Genomic DNA, 19,789 nt, shown 5'->3' with positions numbered 1-19,789 from the left:
CCGGGATTTCGGAGTCCTCGAATATTATCGCGAGCAGCACGTGCACCGCGGGGACGAGTGTATCGCCGGCGTTCGAAACGGTCGCAAGTGGATTGATGCCGTTTGCCTTTGCGGAATAACGATAACCGTCCGGATTCGTGGATGAATACAGGTAAGAAACGAGATGTTTTAATAATAATAATTTAAGCCGAACATAAAAATATGATTACATAATAATATTATACATTAGTGTGTTTTAATAATAAGGTTTAAAAATATAAAATAATATAAAGGTATATATATATATATATATATGTTGTGTGTGTTGTCGTTTACGATGTGGCTCACGATACTCGATAATACAGTTATTTATAGTATAATGTCATCGATTACCCGTTATTGGTATAGGAATTATTTTACGATAATTACGATTCTGCATTAATTTTTATCGTGACGAATTTTTCGATTTGTTTTTAAATTTGTAATGATAGTATATACCATTTATAGTATTTAATATAGGTTACTGAAATAAAATCATGGTAAATACGAAATATTAATAATATGGATATTATTAGTGTTAATTTAAAATGTTTAATAATAAGTTAATTCTATTCTGCATAGGAATTAAACCTAAACAATTTATTTATTAAAAGTCAAATAAATAAACTAAAATATGTTGTGAATAATTATTATTCAAAGATTTATAACATTACACAATAATATGCATATACTACATAAGTAAGATAATGTATATTGTATACAAATCATTTTTATATTACCAATATAGGTATTTTAATAAACAGTGTATTAAAAACAAATACAAATTAATCACATTTTTAAAATAAATGATTATATTTTAAGGTAGTCTTTCAATAAACAGTATTAAATACTTTTTTTGTATCACAATCGCAAAATTAAAACTAAAACAACATAAACTTACCTAAACATTACAAAATGGACAAATTTTTTCAAAGGGTGGATTTAACTCGAATAAAATTTATAGTACCTATTCACAATTTTTCATTAAAATTATGGAAATTAGAAATCACAATTTTATATTGAGCTAAACTTTTATATCGAAAGTTTTATTATCATGACCGTTCTTTTCTTCAATTTTAATTTCGGCCCACGGTTGCCGTTCTCCTGAAGCAAATATGCCATAGAATACGGCTCCAAACATATATATACCACTAGAAATTAAAAACACCCATTGCCATTCTTCTGCGCTCTAGAAATATAATAATAAATAATTAGTTTGTGTGAATCAAATAATAGTATAGAAATACTAACTTTGTTTTGTACAATAATACCAGCCAACATAGGACTTACAATACCAGGTATAGTGGCAAACGTGTTGGAGATCCCCAACAAAATGCTGGCGTATTGAGGTGCTATATCCAAAGGGTTAATACTGTGAAATACAAACAAATACTAATTATGACTTTTCTATACTAAAATAAAACAAACAATTACCTGAATCCGGACCAAGCAAACGCTCCTAGACCCACTGCCAGTGTTAAACAAATTATAGATCCACTTTCAGATGTAGAATTTGATGCTAAATACATGAATATAGTTTGGCTTATAAAAGCACCACAGTTGAAAACCTTTCTCACCTATTAAAGTCATTTTGGAGAATTTATAAATTTATATATTCCAGTTACATAAGATATATAAATACGAACCTGAGTAGTAGTGAGTATTTCATTTTTTCGAAGCCAATCTACAAAGAACCCACTAAATTGGAGAATAATAGACATGACGAGATATGGTAAAGCTGACAGTAAACTTCCTTTTCCAATGTTAAACTTCAATACGTCTGCAAACCAAAAGAAAATTAATTGGATTAATGGGTTAATTTTTTAAATAGAATTTTATAATTACCGTTCATGTAGCTTGGTAATTGGGTAAGCAATGTGTAGAATCCCCAGTTTTCACAAAAATGGGCACATGTTATCGCCCAAACTGGCATCGATGTTAATATATCTTTCCAGGGATAGTTAAGAAAGCTGACTATAAAATATAAGTTATAAATGACTATGATGTACACGAAATAAGAATGAAAAACAATGTATTTACTTTTATTGTTATCTGTCGGACCAATTGAATCGACTATGTAATTGAGTTCTTCTTTCGTGATGTGTTTGTCGTCTACTGGAGATTCGGTGATACACGTCAACCAAACTACACACCAAATTATAGCTACGAAACCTATAAATGCATGAAATAATATGTCAATATAACATTATTACAATCTAAAACCGTAGAAGGACAACGGAAGAGGAGGGATTTGCTTAACTTTAATTAATAACGCCGAAATTCAACTGAATATCTGCCTATGTTTACAATTTATCATTTTTTATAATATACATAATATACTAGGCAATTCTTTTATCGAACAACATTCATTATTTGAAAAATCTATTAACGTTGTTGAAAATGATTTTTTTTTACATAATTTCCAGTCGAAATAAAACAATATTTTGTAAAAATCATTATTTTATCGTTTTAATCTGTTAAATTGTTTAATTTTTTTGAATGATAACATACATTTTTAATTTTATATTCTAAAGCAGAATGTTTTTCGGTATTTTCTGATACATAAAATGGAAATTAGGATGAGTAGTTTACGAGTTATAAGTATTTAAAGTTTACGCGAGCGCAGTGGAGTGGTACGGGGATACCCCGCAGAATGTTGGTCTACTCCACTCACCAAAGCTTTAAATACTTATAATTTATAAGCTACTTGTTCGAATTTCGATTTGTATGTATCTAAATACTACGTAAAATATTCTGCTTAGAATATGCAACGATAAAAAAATGTTGTTTTATTTCGTCTAGAAATTATGTAAAAAATGTTTTCATAAACTTTTAGATTTTGAAGTAATGAGCGTTGTTCAATAAAAGTATAATGATCCATCAGTATATTATGTATATAGTGTATACTATAGTGATATTTTAACAAAATAAATATATGTATATTGTATATAGATACATATTATTTAACTATTAAATCGTACGTATTAACGTATTATTATCATATTGACGGAATTAATGTTTAATTATTCAAACAAACCTGGTACATAAAACGTAGAAGGCCAACCGTATTTTTCGGCTAACCAACCACACAGCGGGTATCCGAAAACCGTGCCCACAAAACTGCCGGAAAAAGCAAACGATCCTAGTCGGGTGCGTTCGGCGGGCGGCGCCCATCTCGACCATACGGCATGTATACCAGGATATACGACTCCCTGAGTACAACAAGTTTTAAGTTTCAATATTGCGATGGTGATATTTATCAGTAAGAGCGAATCGCGTACGACGTTTATATTTATGTACCATACCTCAAATACTCCCTCGATGACTCTGAGAACAATGACTAGATAAACCGAATATCTGGCAGCCGCGGGGGTGAGTATCGTTAGGATTGCAGTGCATAACACACCGTAACCGATCAATTTTACACCCCCTATCTTTGCGCCCAGCAAACCTCCGATCAGTTGCGTAGAAATATATCCATAAAAGAACGAACTCAAAATCGCACCACGAAGTTCTGGGCTCCAGTCGAATTCGCTCGCCTGAAGTAAAAACATTACACTTTTATAATATATAATATAAAATATGCATTTGAAATTTTAAAATACTGTTTCGAGATAATTAGACAATTTTTAGATTCCATAAAGTTAATAAATACTCTCAAGTCTCAGCTCCATTTGATTACACGATTTTTTTATTTAATGTTTATAATATCACGTAATTAACTAATAAATTACTGAGAATTACCTGAAATTATATCCGATGAAAATAAATTTGGTCCATTAATACATATAAACTACGTGGACTCATTACGAGCATTTGAATCTATTTATTTCGATGTAAATTATTATTATTCATAATAAATAGTTTATAAAATATCTGCACTACTCAACTTTCATTTAGATTGCAATATTATCTCTAACGACACTATACAACAGTAAAACAAGCGTGAAAAGAAAGTGAAATGGTACCTATACGTGAATGTTTGCGGTCATACCTGCGTATTACCTTTATATATATATATATACACCATACTTCCACACATTTTAGTCAGTATGTATATTATGAACAGAGTGAAAAATAATTGTAAATTACAAATGACATATCATAAAATACATAACAGCATAGTTGTATCAGACAATTTAACTTTTGCAATATTATTGTGGTTTTTATTGTATATACTATATATATTATGTTATATATATATATATATTAATATATGTATACACGAGAAAACGTATTACATAAACTGACCTTAAATTAATGATAACATTTTCACGTTTTACTTTCATTTCCTTAGGCGTTATTTTGATAATAATAATATATATATATTGTATTTGAAACTATTGACACACACGTTTGTAATACTGATGTGTGGAGATAAAAATGTAAAATGAAATGAAAAAGTTTTGATCAAATCATAAGAGACAAGAGTATACGCGATATGAATATATGATTAGCATACGTTTTACATGTCGTTGGACTAAATCGATATGACGACAGCATAACAGCCTCAATGTTGATAATTAAAACCGCCAAAAAAATACCCATTAAACTAGGTACTCACTTTCGTGCCTGAGGACGATGTCATGGCTACGATTCCGACGCTTAAATTCACCCGAAGTGTGTAAACGTTGAAGAAACCCAGAAATGCCAGGAACGCGACCACGTTCCTGCGTTGCTTCCAAAACGGTGGTTGGCCATCGCTGTCGGAAACACAAAATACAACTACTTAGATATATATTATATTGATGTCTTCAGAACACTTTTAAACATTATATTATGTCTTTTAATTTTTTCGCGGTCGTCTTTACCGTCGGACGGCGAGCAGTGACCGCGAAACGTATAATGTATAAGTATGCATGCATATTTATGTACCTATGGTTTTCGGGTGGCCGGTCCATGGCTAACTGAACTCGCTGCAGCAGTAGCACGAACGACTGGTTTATTAGAATGTTATTCTTATACCACTTCCTCGATCGGCGATTTAGTTGTATAGAGTTCGGCGGCGTCTATGTTGGCCGAACCTACTTCAATACAGTATCAACTGCTTGAAGCGCAGGTATTGTGTAATAGTATACACGTTATATAGCTCGCGGCGATATTGTTTTATTGAACGTAACATAGGTAAAATTCAAATATTAATTGAAACGAAAACCATCTATCACGTGTCACAAAAAACCATTCGTTTGATTATGGGTGTCAATTAAAAAAAACATACAAAATTCGTTAAGATCGATAAAAATGTGGAAGTAAGCCAATGCCTTGATTTATGATAATATTGTTACCGGATACAACTGTAGAAGTATATTAACAAGCTACCGGTCGTTATTTCGTGGATATTACTATTATTATTATTATAATAAAATCGAATATGAAATTTTACGCCTATATTAGGCGGGATGTCTAAAAGTAAACGATCTACGTATCATTTGGTCTTTAGTTTATTTTATCTAACAAAAGTGTTAGGTTGTCATAATCGTCTATCCCTTTTTGATCAACAAGTGGTCAGTTTTTCGTTGTTCAACGTACCGTATAGGATATTGTTTTATACACTGAGGTTTAAGATTAGATTCATTGTCTAAAATCGTTCACATACACATTATAGAACATTTGAAATTGTATTTTAAAGTAGGTATAATGGTGCGTTTTAAAGTACTATAATAGAGTCAATTTAATAAATATTAAATTAATGTTAAAAATATTTATTTTGCTATTAAGCAAACAATTTTTCGTTTATTATATTCCCCCCAAGCTCGAATTTGATTTTATACATACGCATGTGTAATTTACATATATTATATTATATAATTAATTAATTTATAATACTTTAATATTACTAAAATACCTTAATCTCTTTTATTTAAATAATATAATTTATTTAATTTAACATCATCACTGTTGTTATTTAACGCGAGGATACACAAGTTTGCTTAGCCGAATATTGATAACGAGTAGTGAACTTAATGATTTTTCAAATCGATGAATTTCATTCTGATTTCAAAATAAGCTTGTCACTAAATTTGATTTAAGGCATTATCATTATAAGTAGGTATATATTTTTATTTTGCACATTTTAGACGTATTTATATGTTGTTTTTTTTAGATATTTGAAAAAAAATGTATAGATTTGATAAAATTTGATATATATAGGTACTATGATATATTATTATTTAAATATGATATTTTAATATAAAAAGCTTATTTAATATAAATTATTCAAGTTTTTATTTTTTATATTATAAATTTGTTAATGTTAATTTTTTTATATTTCATACTGATTATTTATTAATATAATACATATCAATCCACATACTTAATTTCAAATATTTTGAAATTTTGAACGCAATCATTATACAAATATTTCATAATATTTTAGTACATCAAATTCATAGACCGGCATAAAAACTGATAAGCAATATTGCCAATACTGTAATTCACTGTGGTTATAAAAACTAACCGCGCTTATTATCATATAATTAGAGATATTATCATAATAATAAAATTATAAAATACCGTAAGTGGTATCCGTTGTAGGTACATTATATACTATTTTCAATATTTTAGGACTTGTATTACTTATACATATATACTACACGTTATACATGATTTATATTATATAGTATATATTATTATTGCCCATAGTTGAATTCATAAACACATAACTTTAAAGGTTAAAATCATGTCACAGTAATGTTCCTTGGTAATTAAACACCTGTTGTGTCACGTCACGCTAGGTATAGGTAATTAAAATGATTTAGTGTTGGCAATAGGCCCAAATATAATTTGTGAAATCATGGTTGATAAACTTTGATTCATTAAATCGTTTAAAAAAATAATTATAATTTGTTTGTTGGCTTATAAAAGAGAAACTAAGAACATCAATAATTATTAAGTATGTATCCTAATAAAAAAATGTTTACATTTCTATAAATTATATGGAGATATATCTAAGCCTAACAAATACACCACCGTTTACAGCTAGGTATAAACTATAGGTATAAAATAATTATCAAAGGACAAAGATCATAGAACTAAAATAGTATATCAATTCGAATTAATTTACGTCCTAATTAGACTTTTAGATTACGATACATTTACAAATTAATGTTATTACCTAGGTGTATAGTTCAACCTGTATTTAATAGATAAAACAATACAACTAATATATAAGTACATTGGATTACCTGTAATCTTTATATATTACAGCCACCTGATTACAGTACAATATTATAATATATTTTATATTATGCATACAGAGTGTTTCATTTAACAGTAAATACTACTAATGATATCAAATAGGTATTAACGTTAAATATGTCAATAGTTAATTAGGCAGTCATAAACCTTAAAACCTATATCTAGGTATTTAAAGTTTACCTGAGGGGAGTAGCGAGCAACATTTTGCGAGATGCCGCAGCAGTTCCCCTCAACTTCGTTCCTCATAACTTAGTAGGTGTTTAAAGTACCTCCTATAAGTTATAACTTTATAAGTATTATTATAAGTTATAGCTAATTAAATATATTGTATTAGTTTAAAATTTGATTTTTATTTATCGAAATTTTCAGAAAAATAACTCTTTTCGGAATATTAAATAAAAAATGTATGTAATAAGACGTTATCGTTTAAAAAAGTGATAAACTTGCAAAATCTTATTGATATAAATATTAATTTAACGAATTAAAATATTTTTTTAATAATTATCAAATTAAATGTTCATTATTAAGAACCACTGGATGACCGTATAAACTATATTATAGTTACACGTGTTTATGATTCTAACGGTTAACTAGAATTGTACACGACGGATGTCATATAAATCGTTGTCTACTGATTATTTTATAGTTATCAATTATATCGTTGTCACCATGTCAACTATTTATTTATGTATAAATATTAAACTCAATTTTGGTGCAAAACACGTATCATTTATGACAACTGGTATTTTTATAATATAGTTATCTGTATACTATTTGTATATCATGTGTCCAAAATGCGTTTAATTTGAAATATGGATAAATATAATTGCTATTATAGGTAGATACTATTACTATGTATCTATATAATATGCAATAATTATAAGTTGTGCATTTTTTAATAAGTCATAAAATATGACTTTATCTGAATAGCGATTAATTTTGTAAGTTACTTTAATAGCTAATCGAGTGCAATAAAAGTCATATATTATCTATTTAGTTTTAAATCTCCGAAGACGCTAAATAATGAGTAACCATGTGATATGATTTTTAATATCGTCATAAACAAATAAACAATATAGTATATACTATATTATATAAAAGCGAAATTTCTGAAAAGTGTGTATATATTATAAGAGATACGAAAGAAATTTTCACAATATATTCTTAAAGTGAATTCGAAACAAATAATAGGTACATATAGTATTACATTATTTTAATGAAAAAAAAAACAGTAGGTATACGTCTTACGGTTATTTCAGCATAATATTATCCACACGAATATGTACATTTAGTTTAACATAAAGTATTAAAAATAATGCTCACACTAATTCGCAATGTCATCAAACCGATATCTTTCTTTATCTGCTCAGAATCTAGTTTGATATATTTGCGGTTATAAAGATATAAATAATTGTTAGTTTTCATAAATTTGTTCAAATAAATGTACTGATTATGTACATCGAATATAGTATGTTTGTATACTTATCGGCGGCTTACTATTTATATTTAATTTCCATAAATTCACGTGAGAAATAATTTCAAGTATAGTTTTTGAACACGCACAAAGAACGTTAAGTCTATCAAGTCATTTCAATCGTTAGGAATACGCATGACGTCCGTCCGGTTGTCTCCCCACGTACAATCATGATTTTATTACATTATTACACCGAGCTCCAACGAGGGGTAACTACCGAGGTAATTGAATACGCGTCGCGGACCAACGTTGTTACATTATAATTCCATCACGTGTAAGGGCAAACGTAATTTTTTACCGTCAACTTTTACGGTTGTAGTAGAGTTTTGTCGTCGAAACAATATGATAGTGATAATGTTCCGTTAACCGATTAGGATCTAAAAATGTATTATCAATGCGCACAGGTCACGACGTCAAAGTAGTATAATATATACAATAAATAACAATATAGTTGCTTTCTCATCCATTCATCCTATTATTTATTTTTAACTATATATCATATATAGGGCCCGGATTCCAATGCAAAATGCATCATTTTTTGATTAATCCTAGACAATGCTTTCCAAGTTTATAATTTGATTCATGTAACAGAGACTTCAAAGGTGAAATTTTTATTTTGCATTTTTTTGCTTTTTTTTGCATATTTCAATATTTTTTCATTTTTAGAACATATTTTAGCTTTTTTCGGTCATTTTTTCGTTTTTAATGCATATTTGTATAATATACAAGTATAATATATAGACATATAGTATTTATACATTTTACTGCCAAAGATTAAATATACTAGCAGTATTAAATCTCTGATGCAATATTCTTTACTCTATGGATACAACTTAATAATCTAAATATAGGTAATTCAAAATGGAGTAAAATACGATAATGTTTTATTGTTTGTCAGCGACGCAGCTCCATACATGGTTAAAGCTGGTAAAAATATAAAAGCTCTGTACTCAAAAATGGAACACATCACATGCCTCGCACACGGTCTACACAGGGTAGCTGAAGAAGTGCGAGAGCATTTTCCTAAAGTGGATGCATTGATATCAAATGTAAAGAAAATTTTTTTAAAAGCACCTTCTAGAGTTCCAAAGTTTAAATGTATGGGCCCAACTATTCCTTTACCACTTCAACCAATACTGACACGTTGGGGTACTTGGTTAGAAGCGTCGGTATACTACTGTGAATATTTTCAATTTATTAAAACAGTTATTGATGGATTTGAAGAAAACGATGCCATAGCTATCAAAAAAGCGCAACATTTAATGGCAGACAAAGAAATTGAAGCTAACTTGATATTCATAAAATCCAACTATGGAAATATACCAAGCTGTATAACACGCCTTGAAGCATCAGATATACCTCTAGTTGAGGCAATTGGTATCGAAACCGCTCTAAAAAACATACCAGGAGAATTAACACCAGATGACATTTGTCATTTTAAATATGCTCCTATAACATCAGTGGACGTCGAACGAAGTTTTTCAACATATAAAAATATTCTTTCGGACAACAGAAGATCGTTGGTGTTTGAAAATATTAAACAATATATTATTGTTCAATGCAATGCTGAACATTTTATAGGTAAAATAGCTTAACGTAGAATTTAACATAATCTTAAGTGTATATTTTGGTATGTTTAGAATGAATAATATTTCCCCTAAAACGGCCAAAACATGCGTGTCAACATCATATCAGTCAATATTTCAAATTTTCAGTTTTTTTTTAATAAAATAATTATTATGTCATTTATAAATTACAATTTGTATAAAAAAATATATATGGCATTTTTAAGGTCATTTTTGTGGTAAATTGTATTTTTTAAGTGCATTTTTAAGGTCATTTTTGTGGTAAAATGCATTTTTTAAGGGCATTTTTGGCTATTTTTTAGAGCATATCTGTATGGTTTTAAGTGCATTTAAATCCGGGCCCTAATCATATATATATATATATATATATATATATATATATATATATACTATATAATTTTAGATATAGCATATGTACAGCTAAGCTGTAATTAGTTTTTGTATTTAATTGCTTCAATAGCAAATGCAAATTTTCTTAAGCTCGAAGTGACACTCGTTGGCCTTTAGAATTCTAATGTCGAGTTCCGTTTTGTGTTAGAGGTTGACCCAAGTACTCGAAATGTTTCAACCTTATGAAGTGTATTTCTACGTTTATAATATTATTTCTATACTATTCTCCCATGTAATATGCATTCGTTGATATATTACGGTTTTCGTCACTGATACGTCACATTTCGACCTTTAACAACTATATATTCATAGATAATTGAATTTTCCTAAACCCACAGCGATATTTATGCCGCAGTGCACGGCAGATCAGCCTTTTAGATTCCATAACACAATATATACTCACTGTTTTTTTATTAATATACTTTTTTTCGACTTAAGAAAACTTAAGTTAGGTATATGCATTTGAACACGAGGACGACCACGTTTGAGTTTGCTTCTACTAAAGGACGTCATTGAGCTTGCAGTGTTGTGGACCGCTTGCATTGCAACTTTCAAGTGACTGAAAACACGTTTAACGATAGTTCCCTTAGGTGTAGCTCTTGATTATTTGCTTTTAAATTCTGTGTACAGTGCATCGTTTCGTACAGACTATAGTGAGCATTTGAAGTCACATGTAGGACTTTTTAATTTGAATTTGTAGTTTGTTTATATGAGTCGGAGCAAATTTTTCTGGGCATAGACTAATAATAGTAGTTGAATTTAATATTTTTACAAAATAATAACGAAAAAATCTAGCGCAGTAAAGTTTAACGATTAATTATAATAGTGATGAAATCAGTGAATATAATATTTTTAAACATTGGTATCGTTGCTGTAATTTTAAAAATATAATATGTGATTACTCGAAAACTATAATGTCATGTGCCCATTTGTGTTTTCAGACTACAACCAGTTTAGCAGAATGACAATGGACGTCCACCAGCACAGAAACGTGACGACGGCCGCGTCCTCGTCGCCGCCGTCGCGGTACTCGCCGCCAGTGGCCGCCGGCATCGCGCAGCCCGTACAGACATCGTTGCCCGCGGCTGTGGTCGCACTGCACCAGAGGCCGCAGAAGCGAAGTTTCGACGTGGCGTTCCTGATGGCACCGGACGACTTGAGCAAGCGAAGACCGCGGCCACTGCAGGCCACGCAGCCCATCGCCCGGTCCGCGTTCACCAAAGTGTCGCCGGACCCGCCGTCATCGCTGTCGCCTGCGTCGTCGCCGGCCACGCCACCTCCCTCGGATTTCGCCGCTTACATGCACCACGGACAGCTCCACCACCAGCAACATCAACAGCTCCTCTCACATCACCAGCCGCAACAGGAGTGCAGCCTCAGCCCACCACTGCCGCCGGCCGCGGCGCACTTTATGTCACCGTTTCCGCTCGGCTTCCGGTCGCCGTTCGCGCTGATGATGCCGCCCCGGCCGCAGCCCACCGCGGTCGGCCATAAAGACTATCAGTCGCCACTCCAACCACCGCCGCCGTCGCACCACCACCATCAGCAGCAGCAACAGCAGCAACAGCAGCAACACCATCACCAGCTGCAGTCGCTGCCGTCGCCTTCGCCCCTGCAGTTCGGGCAAGCGGCTGCTGCAGCGGCGGCCGTGGCTGCGCTCCCGGCCATGCTGTTGCCCGCGTCGATCGCCGCGGCCGCGCTCACGTTGCCGTCGCAAAACGTGTGTGCCAAGTGTAACGTGAGCTTCCGCATGACTTCCGATCTGGTGTATCACATGCGATCGCACCACAAGGGCGGCGACGGTAACAGTGGCGGTGGCGCCGGTGGCGGTATCGGCGGCGGCGGCGTCGGCGGAGGGTCGTCGGCGGGCGTCGGTACAGATGCCAAGAAACGACGGGACATGGACAAGCTCCGGTGTCCGGTGTGCGACGAGAGCTTCCGGGAGCGGCACCACCTGACGCGGCACATGACCGCCCATCAGGACAAAGAGGGCGACCGGCTCGACGACGAGGACGACGCTCCGATGCAGCAACAGCACCACCAGCCGCTACAGCACCAGCACCAAGGGGCTAAATGACGTAAGGCGGCCGCGGGCGGACGGAGGCGCAACGCCTCGTACTCACGCTTTGCGGACGATCATCGCGTCTAGACGCCCCTCCTCTCTCATCGCCACTCATACGTCCTTCCCTCCCCGCCACCGACCACCCACCTCTTCCCAGCCACGTTGAGCGAATCTCATTGCTCGTCCGTTAAGCGTACGTTACGTCATATTATCACGATTCAGTGTAGGTGCCTCGAGTCACTGCAAACGGTGCGCAGCGGTAAATGTTGTTCGAATGGTGTGTTGCGTGAACTTTCGTCGTAAGTACACGAAAAATCTAAAGCCATACACATATTATTACATGTCCTCACGCGAAGATCTCTCCGGTCAGACGACCCTTGTGTAAACAGGGTGTATCACAACGATCTGCTACATTCAAATGTAATTTTAATGTAAAACTGTCATATCTCCACGATACACCGCGTATATATAATATTATATAATATAGATTTATCTGACTAACATGTATTTACACGTATTTATGTCTTAATTGATTTATTGGGGTTTTTTACGAACAATTCATAATCTTATCTTTAATTCAATAAAATATTCGAAAATACAAACCAAAGTGAAATTTTAACGAAGATCGGACTATATATATTCTGGTGTCCTGTTACTGAAGTGTTAATCATATAATATAATAGTTCTTAGAATACATTGAAATCATCGATATAAAAATATTGTATGTATAACCTAAATATAGAGACCAATATATAGGTACCAATATTAACCGTGAATGTATTACACTAAATAATATAGGTGTATTTAGGACCTTTTTAAATGTATACCCAAATACCCATCCAAATTTCACACAGATCTCGTTATATTATAGTTAATGAGATTTGTTTTATAGAATTATAATATTCACAACAATTGTAATGTATACCTACATAGTTGTTTCTTTTCACATGTTTTTTATGTTATAGAATCGTGTAGCTTAACGCGAATTCGCGTTCAAATAGGATTAAAAATTAACTACGACCAAGACGGCTATAATAATTTTCAATTACTTTGCATGGATAATATGTATATTTTTTTTTTACTCGAATTCGATTTTGGCCGGTCTTGTAGTTTTCTTTTTTTATACAGCATATATATGTATACACTTTACCCTCTAATGCGAAAACAAGGGTGACCATTAGGGTCGACAAAAATGACAAATGTCCATACAAATCATAGTCGAATACGAGTAATAATTAACCGTGTCCACGAGGGTTGGTTGAGGGGTGGGAGAATTTAATTCTGTAATGGGGTCCGATAAATAGATTAAAATGCCCCTTTGGCCTTAATAAATATTGTCACGTGATCACTGTTTGTATAATTTTAGTATTAAAATTAAATGGACCGAAATCAAATGATAGCGATTTTAAAATTCATTTCTATAATATTACATCTGTAGGACTACCTATTCACGCACTACATTTTCCCTACGTGGTATTACGTTATGACGTATGTAGTGAACTCGTTAATACTGTATAGATGCGTGTGTGTGTGTGTATTATCATTGTTATTAAATTTTTGATAAATTGTAAAATATATCCAGTTAGTCTGTATATCGTTTTATAATGTCTCGATAATATTAGGTTCCATATCCTCTGTTTATAAACAATACATATTAATTAGCTACTATTGAATAAATGGTTCATAATATTTTAAATTAAACTAAATTAATCGAGTGTGTCAATATAATAGTAATTATGTTTAAGTGTATTTTCTATTGTATAAATATTATTTAATCTAAATATTGTTACTGAAATTAATCGTTATTTAGCGTTTTACTATTTCCTATTTTGTTTTATGTTAAATTGTGTTTCTATGTATCATATAATATAACCATTAGGTACATAACATAATTTATTATTATATCTTCTTTTTGCTATGCATGCATAGAAAGTCAAGTGTCTGAATTGTTATTCGCTAAATTATTGTTAGTATTGATTAGAAAAACCTGCTGATAATATTATTTAGAACTATTGAATTAAAATAAATAAAAGTTTTAATATCTAAATTTGTTATTTTTATGTACCTATTCCTATTTAAATTTCACGTAAAATAATATTGTATCGTCATTTCCAATCATTCCTTTACATTTCCTTTGTTTATAGTTTTATACGAAAGAACTTACTTGTGTTAATAAAGATTAAGGTAAATATTAAGTAATTTAAAATATTTGGAATTTATATTCTTGAGTTATTTTTTATTAATTAGTCACAAGAATAATGACTTTATTATGCGCATAATATAATGAAACTATATAAATAAAAAAATATTAAATGTTATCAAAATTTATGAAAATAATTCAAACATTTCAAATGCCTATAAATAAAAGCTTATCTAAATATTTTGAAAATGTTATTCTGTATAGAAAATTATATTTGATTAAAAGTGGAATGATTCACTTAATATTTTTTGAATTACAATAAAATAACTAAAACTGTTCAAGGATAAATATTTATTTTACGCGTCTAAAAAAATTCAATAAAATTATTCAATGTTTTCAAAATTAAAATTTCAATCATTTATAACAATAATGAATGCTTATGCTAATATTTCCAGTTAAACATTTATGCGGAATCATACAAGCTTTTAAGTCAATGTACCTTCATATCACCATAGGTTCGCGGTTTTTTTTTTAAATGTATCTCTTAATTTAAACCTAAGTATAAAAACAAATGGACGAAATTGTCGTAATTAATCATTGTAGTGATTTCCCTAAAATTCAAAATTTAATCAATTCTTGTTATTTAAAAATTGTCAAACAACATACATCTGAGCAATCTGGAATGTTACCTAAACAAGAATAAATTGGCCGAAAGACCAAACTTATTTAAATTAAGTTAATTCAGTTTAGAGTGTCTAAACTGTGGCTCGATTAAAACACTTAAAAACCAAGTTACTTTAATAAATGTACTTATTGTGCTAAGTCATATTAAGTAGTATGTAAATAATTACAAATGAAGTTATACTTAAAAAAAAATTCAAGCACGCTCATGTTGAGAAGCTTTAAATAGGTGCTTCGAAGCTTGAAAAATTTTCGGTAAAAGTTTCGTTGAGATAAGATTTCCGATGTATGGAGACACTACACTAAACTTAAGAGAGGTTGTTTAATAATAATAAAAAATAAACTTTGTAACACAATCACATTCCTCATTTCTCTCAAGATCAACTTTAAATTATAATCAATTATATTATTCAACGTATTATTGATAATGCTATAAAAGCTTAAAAATCGAGTTTTTCTAATTTAAAATACCTAATAATTATACATAGCGCAGGCTTTAAATAGATATTTTATTATGGTTGGCAAATTATTACTTGTAAAATTGTATCAATATGAAACGCCATAATTTATAGAATGCGTTTATAAAGATACATTTAAAAAAACGTATTAAGTAACTTTAAACGCCAATAGGTAAATATAACCATAATATTATTTTAATAATCACCAATACATGATATCAATATTCTAAGTACGAATAAAATAATTTAAAACGAGTCAAATATTTACCAACGGACCATATTCGAAGCTTTAAGTACTCTACTACTACTACCATCATTATACGTACAATGGCACAATGCTGTTTATAATATAATAATATAAAACGAGACGTAATACCCATACAATACAGTAGGTGTCGTACCCTGAAAACTTCTAGCGAAACAACCACTAAATATACGATAAGCCAAAGTTCAACTTGAACATTTGTTGTTTTTATTGCGATCTTCCCACTATACAATAATTTATTTTTAAACCATGACAGGTTCAATTTTTTTTTTATTCATCTCCGAACTAAATCGGGTCCCCGGTTGATCATAAAACAACAGTGCGTTATTATTATTACTTTGCGCGAGTTTTTCGCTTTTCCATTGAATGTATAATTTGTTCACGAATACCCGTACGGACGTCTTATAAAAATGCAAAAATCAAAAATCCGTCGTAAAAAAAAAAATGTATAATAATATAGAAACTTCGAGTTTTTATTGTCTCGTCTCATCCGAGGGTTAGAGGAAATATCTTATAGACCGTCGTAAAAAAAAAAAGCAAAATAAAAAATAACACGCGCATTCTGCCGTCGCTGTCTATCTGTGGCTGGCGCTCTCCGGCCGTCTCTCATTTCTGTCTCTATCGCTCACCCCCCACTCTCTGTCGTTCGCCCCTCTCACTCCCTCTCTTATCATACGCCATCCATATTGACCGAGGGCACCGAGAAAGCCCTAACGACTATTACCGCAGATGACCATAAATCACGTATATAACCCCCGCGTTCCTTCGCATATTTTTCCGGAGAGCGCGAGAGGGGGGAAAAAATGATGGAGAAAAAAAAGCGAAAGACTTACACACTCACACACCCGTGCCCGCACGCAAGTCCTTAAGGTTAGTCCTCAGACTGCCGAGTGTAATATGTGCGCGTGTGTACGGTCGATCTCGCGCGTATGGCGCGGGGTAGGGAGGTCAATAAAAGTGGAAATCTACAAGACGGAGCCTGGCGGCGCTATTCATGGTGGCCGGAACGGATGACGCCCCGCGCGTTATGTGTGTTATATCCTTCTTCTCCTACTCCTCTTTTTTCTCCCGCCGCCGTACAATACACAAACAGCCCACCATACCGCTGCCGTCTTAACCTTACCCGGACGCCGCCATTGCCAATGGATGTATATACGCACACTGCAGCACACACATCATACTATATACATACACGTATACATACGTACACGTTTATTATTATTATTATTATTATTATATGATATATATGTGTGTGTGTATTATATATCCTTGTCCGATATAATACACAGCCGCGGTACGGGCTGTACGAGTAGATAACAGCTGGAAATATAAATCCCTCTGAGAGGAAAAACAACCCCTGCCGCCGCTGCCGCCGCCGCCGCGCCAAGTCGACAAACCGCGAGTGGTTTCTCGCGCACACGCTTTTAAAAGATTTATTAATAATACGACATATCCTCTTATATATATATATATATATATAAGTTTACGACATAATATATATATACCCCCGGCCACCGTATTCCGATTCTGAATTGTACCGCACGAATAACCGCATCATATTGCTGTAAATAGTCACGGGTTTCGGAATACAAAACTTTACCTATCTATATAATATATTAATATATACAGTGTAAAGTTTCCTGTAAGCATATTATTATATGAAACGTTTGTTGTACAATTCGATGTTTTATCTTTTTTTATAACTATTGCAATTTAAAAATATACATATACACGGTATAACGGATTGCACGATTTAATTATTTATTTAAAAGTGCTCGGGGTGGTTCGCTTTAGAAATTATTAAAAGCTCTCCCAAAATTATAATAATATTTTTTTTTTATGTTATTTTAATTGGCTCATTTTGTGTAAAAAGATTAAATCAAATCTCCGGTTATGATTATATCCATTGTATCTTAAGAAGTAATTCCCCCCTTTTTGGTTTGCTTATAAATAACGTGTTAACAAATTGCACGTTTTTGTAAATAGTATGATTGTTATCACTAATTAGTCTGTTAATTATGAAAGAGAGTTAAAAAATAAAACAACAACAGATATTTATATAATAAGAATAAATTAATAGTTCAAAGATTGTTTGATTAAAATTGTTAATATTTGTAATTTGTATGTTCAATATTTTGTAGTTACTAAGCATATTGTGTAAATGACGAGTATATTAGTGCTTATATTTTAACGAAAGTAAAGTCAATTGTAGTATAGTACAAATCATTTTAAAAGCATCAGCCTAACAGTATCAAAAGTACCTTTGTGTTTAAAATTTAAATCGATCACGGATATCTTACTTAAGCTAATCTTATTTCAACTAATACAGTTTAAAATTCCTTTTTTAAACCTATTATATATGAGTATATGACTGTTAATAATAATATTACACTTTAAAGATCATGAAGATTATTGTTTAATCATAATTTCAGATAACGAGAATAATATTATGTTTCTTGTATTATAATATGCTATTACCTAAAAATATAATGTAATTACTAAAAATGATATATCAAACTGTTAACTAATAACAGCTAATTAACTAAATATTCTACATTTGTACCGAACTAATCCATACAATTTAGAGATTTGTTACAAGATAAATATAATATATTATATTTGTCCTCGTAGGTACGTAGGCAGTAGGCACTATAACATATTAATATATATTATCTTGTATCTAAACATATTTTAACTTGTATGTAGTCCACTTTTAAGTTTTATGTAGATTAAAATGTTTTCGTGTTAAAAATAAAGGAAAACATATACCACTGTTGAAATAGAAGCTCGTATTATCTACTGTAGTATATGCAATCAGGTATACATTATTATAAGCTTGTCATTCTCTCTTATTTTTCTTTTTATAATATCGCGTTATTCTAATAATTTTTAGGTATGGTACTTAAAGGAGACATTTGGATGCAGACACAAGTATTATTATAATTTATAGGTACCCTAGGTTCGTCTTAACTACTTATCATGAATAGAAAATATTGAGAGAAATTATTGCTTTACATAATACGAGTCAGTGGCGTCATTTCAGTTTTTGAGAGGAAAGGACAAAAGTTTTGACCGGCTTATAAAAAAAAAAAAAAAAACCACTCGCTAACAATCACATTTTTATCTCAATATAAACAGCCTTAGTTTTTACCATGGTTGAACTTGGAGGGGATGTAGCCCCCCAAAAATCGAAGGTAATACTTTATACTTGTGTATAGAAAGGGATGGCGAGGGCGAAGCCCCTGCAGGTCATTTTACATTGGATTATTATAGCCCCCTAAAAATTCAATCAAATGTCCGCCTATGCTTCTTACATAATTGTATACATACTGGGGTAGTAACTAGTAGCTATTATCACGGTTATACTCTAGGCATAAATAAAACATTGCTTTGAGAGATAACAATGACTAAAGAATACATATATGATATATAATATGTAGAGGGATACCCAATATTACCTATTGGCTATTGCCTATTAGCATTGAGTATATATAGTATTATATTATAGTATATTATAT

General features: G+C 31.8%; 2 protein-coding genes across 2 annotated transcripts; one reads left to right on the top strand and one right to left on the bottom strand.

The window, feature by feature from the left end:
• Positions 1-29: 29 nt before the first annotated feature.
• LOC132917505 (protein bric-a-brac 1-like) lies at positions 30-13,895 on the top strand. The gene is made up of 2 exons (XM_060978271.1): positions 30-151; positions 11,607-13,895. The coding sequence occupies exons 1-2, from the start codon at positions 142-144 to the stop codon at positions 12,740-12,742; spliced, it is 1,146 nt and encodes a 381-aa protein (XP_060834254.1). The 5' UTR covers positions 30-141; the 3' UTR covers positions 12,743-13,895.
• Positions 652-5,049, bottom strand: LOC132917645 (vesicular glutamate transporter 1). The gene is made up of 10 exons (XM_060978477.1): positions 4,894-5,049; positions 4,583-4,721; positions 3,324-3,557; positions 3,056-3,230; positions 2,059-2,190; positions 1,864-1,992; positions 1,665-1,798; positions 1,453-1,595; positions 1,270-1,390; positions 652-1,207 (listed from the first exon to the last, which is right to left on the bottom strand). The coding sequence occupies exons 1-10, from the start codon at positions 4,917-4,919 to the stop codon at positions 1,043-1,045; spliced, it is 1,398 nt and encodes a 465-aa protein (XP_060834460.1). The 5' UTR covers positions 4,920-5,049; the 3' UTR covers positions 652-1,042.
• Positions 13,896-19,789: the final 5,894 nt, after the last annotated feature.

The sequence above is a fragment of the Rhopalosiphum padi genome, chromosome 1 (assembly GCF_020882245.1).
Source record: "Rhopalosiphum padi isolate XX-2018 chromosome 1, ASM2088224v1, whole genome shotgun sequence".
In the NCBI taxonomy this organism is placed as follows: domain Eukaryota; kingdom Metazoa; phylum Arthropoda; class Insecta; order Hemiptera; family Aphididae; genus Rhopalosiphum; species Rhopalosiphum padi.
The sequence above is the reverse complement of the archived record's forward strand: the minus strand, read 5'-3'. Positions and strand labels throughout refer to the sequence as shown.

Excerpts from the sequence above, each read along its gene's own strand:
- LOC132917645 (XM_060978477.1), bottom strand. The coding sequence starts at position 4,919 with ATGGACCGGCCACCCGAAAACCATAG. Across the intron at positions 4,722-4,893 it reads CGGCCACCCGAAAACCATAG|CGATGGCCAACCACCGTTTT; the intron begins GTACATAAATAT and ends TGTTTCCGACAG. Across the intron at positions 1,208-1,269 it reads GTATTATTGTACAAAACAAA|AGCGCAGAAGAATGGCAATG; the intron begins GTTAGTATTTCT and ends TTATATTTCTAG.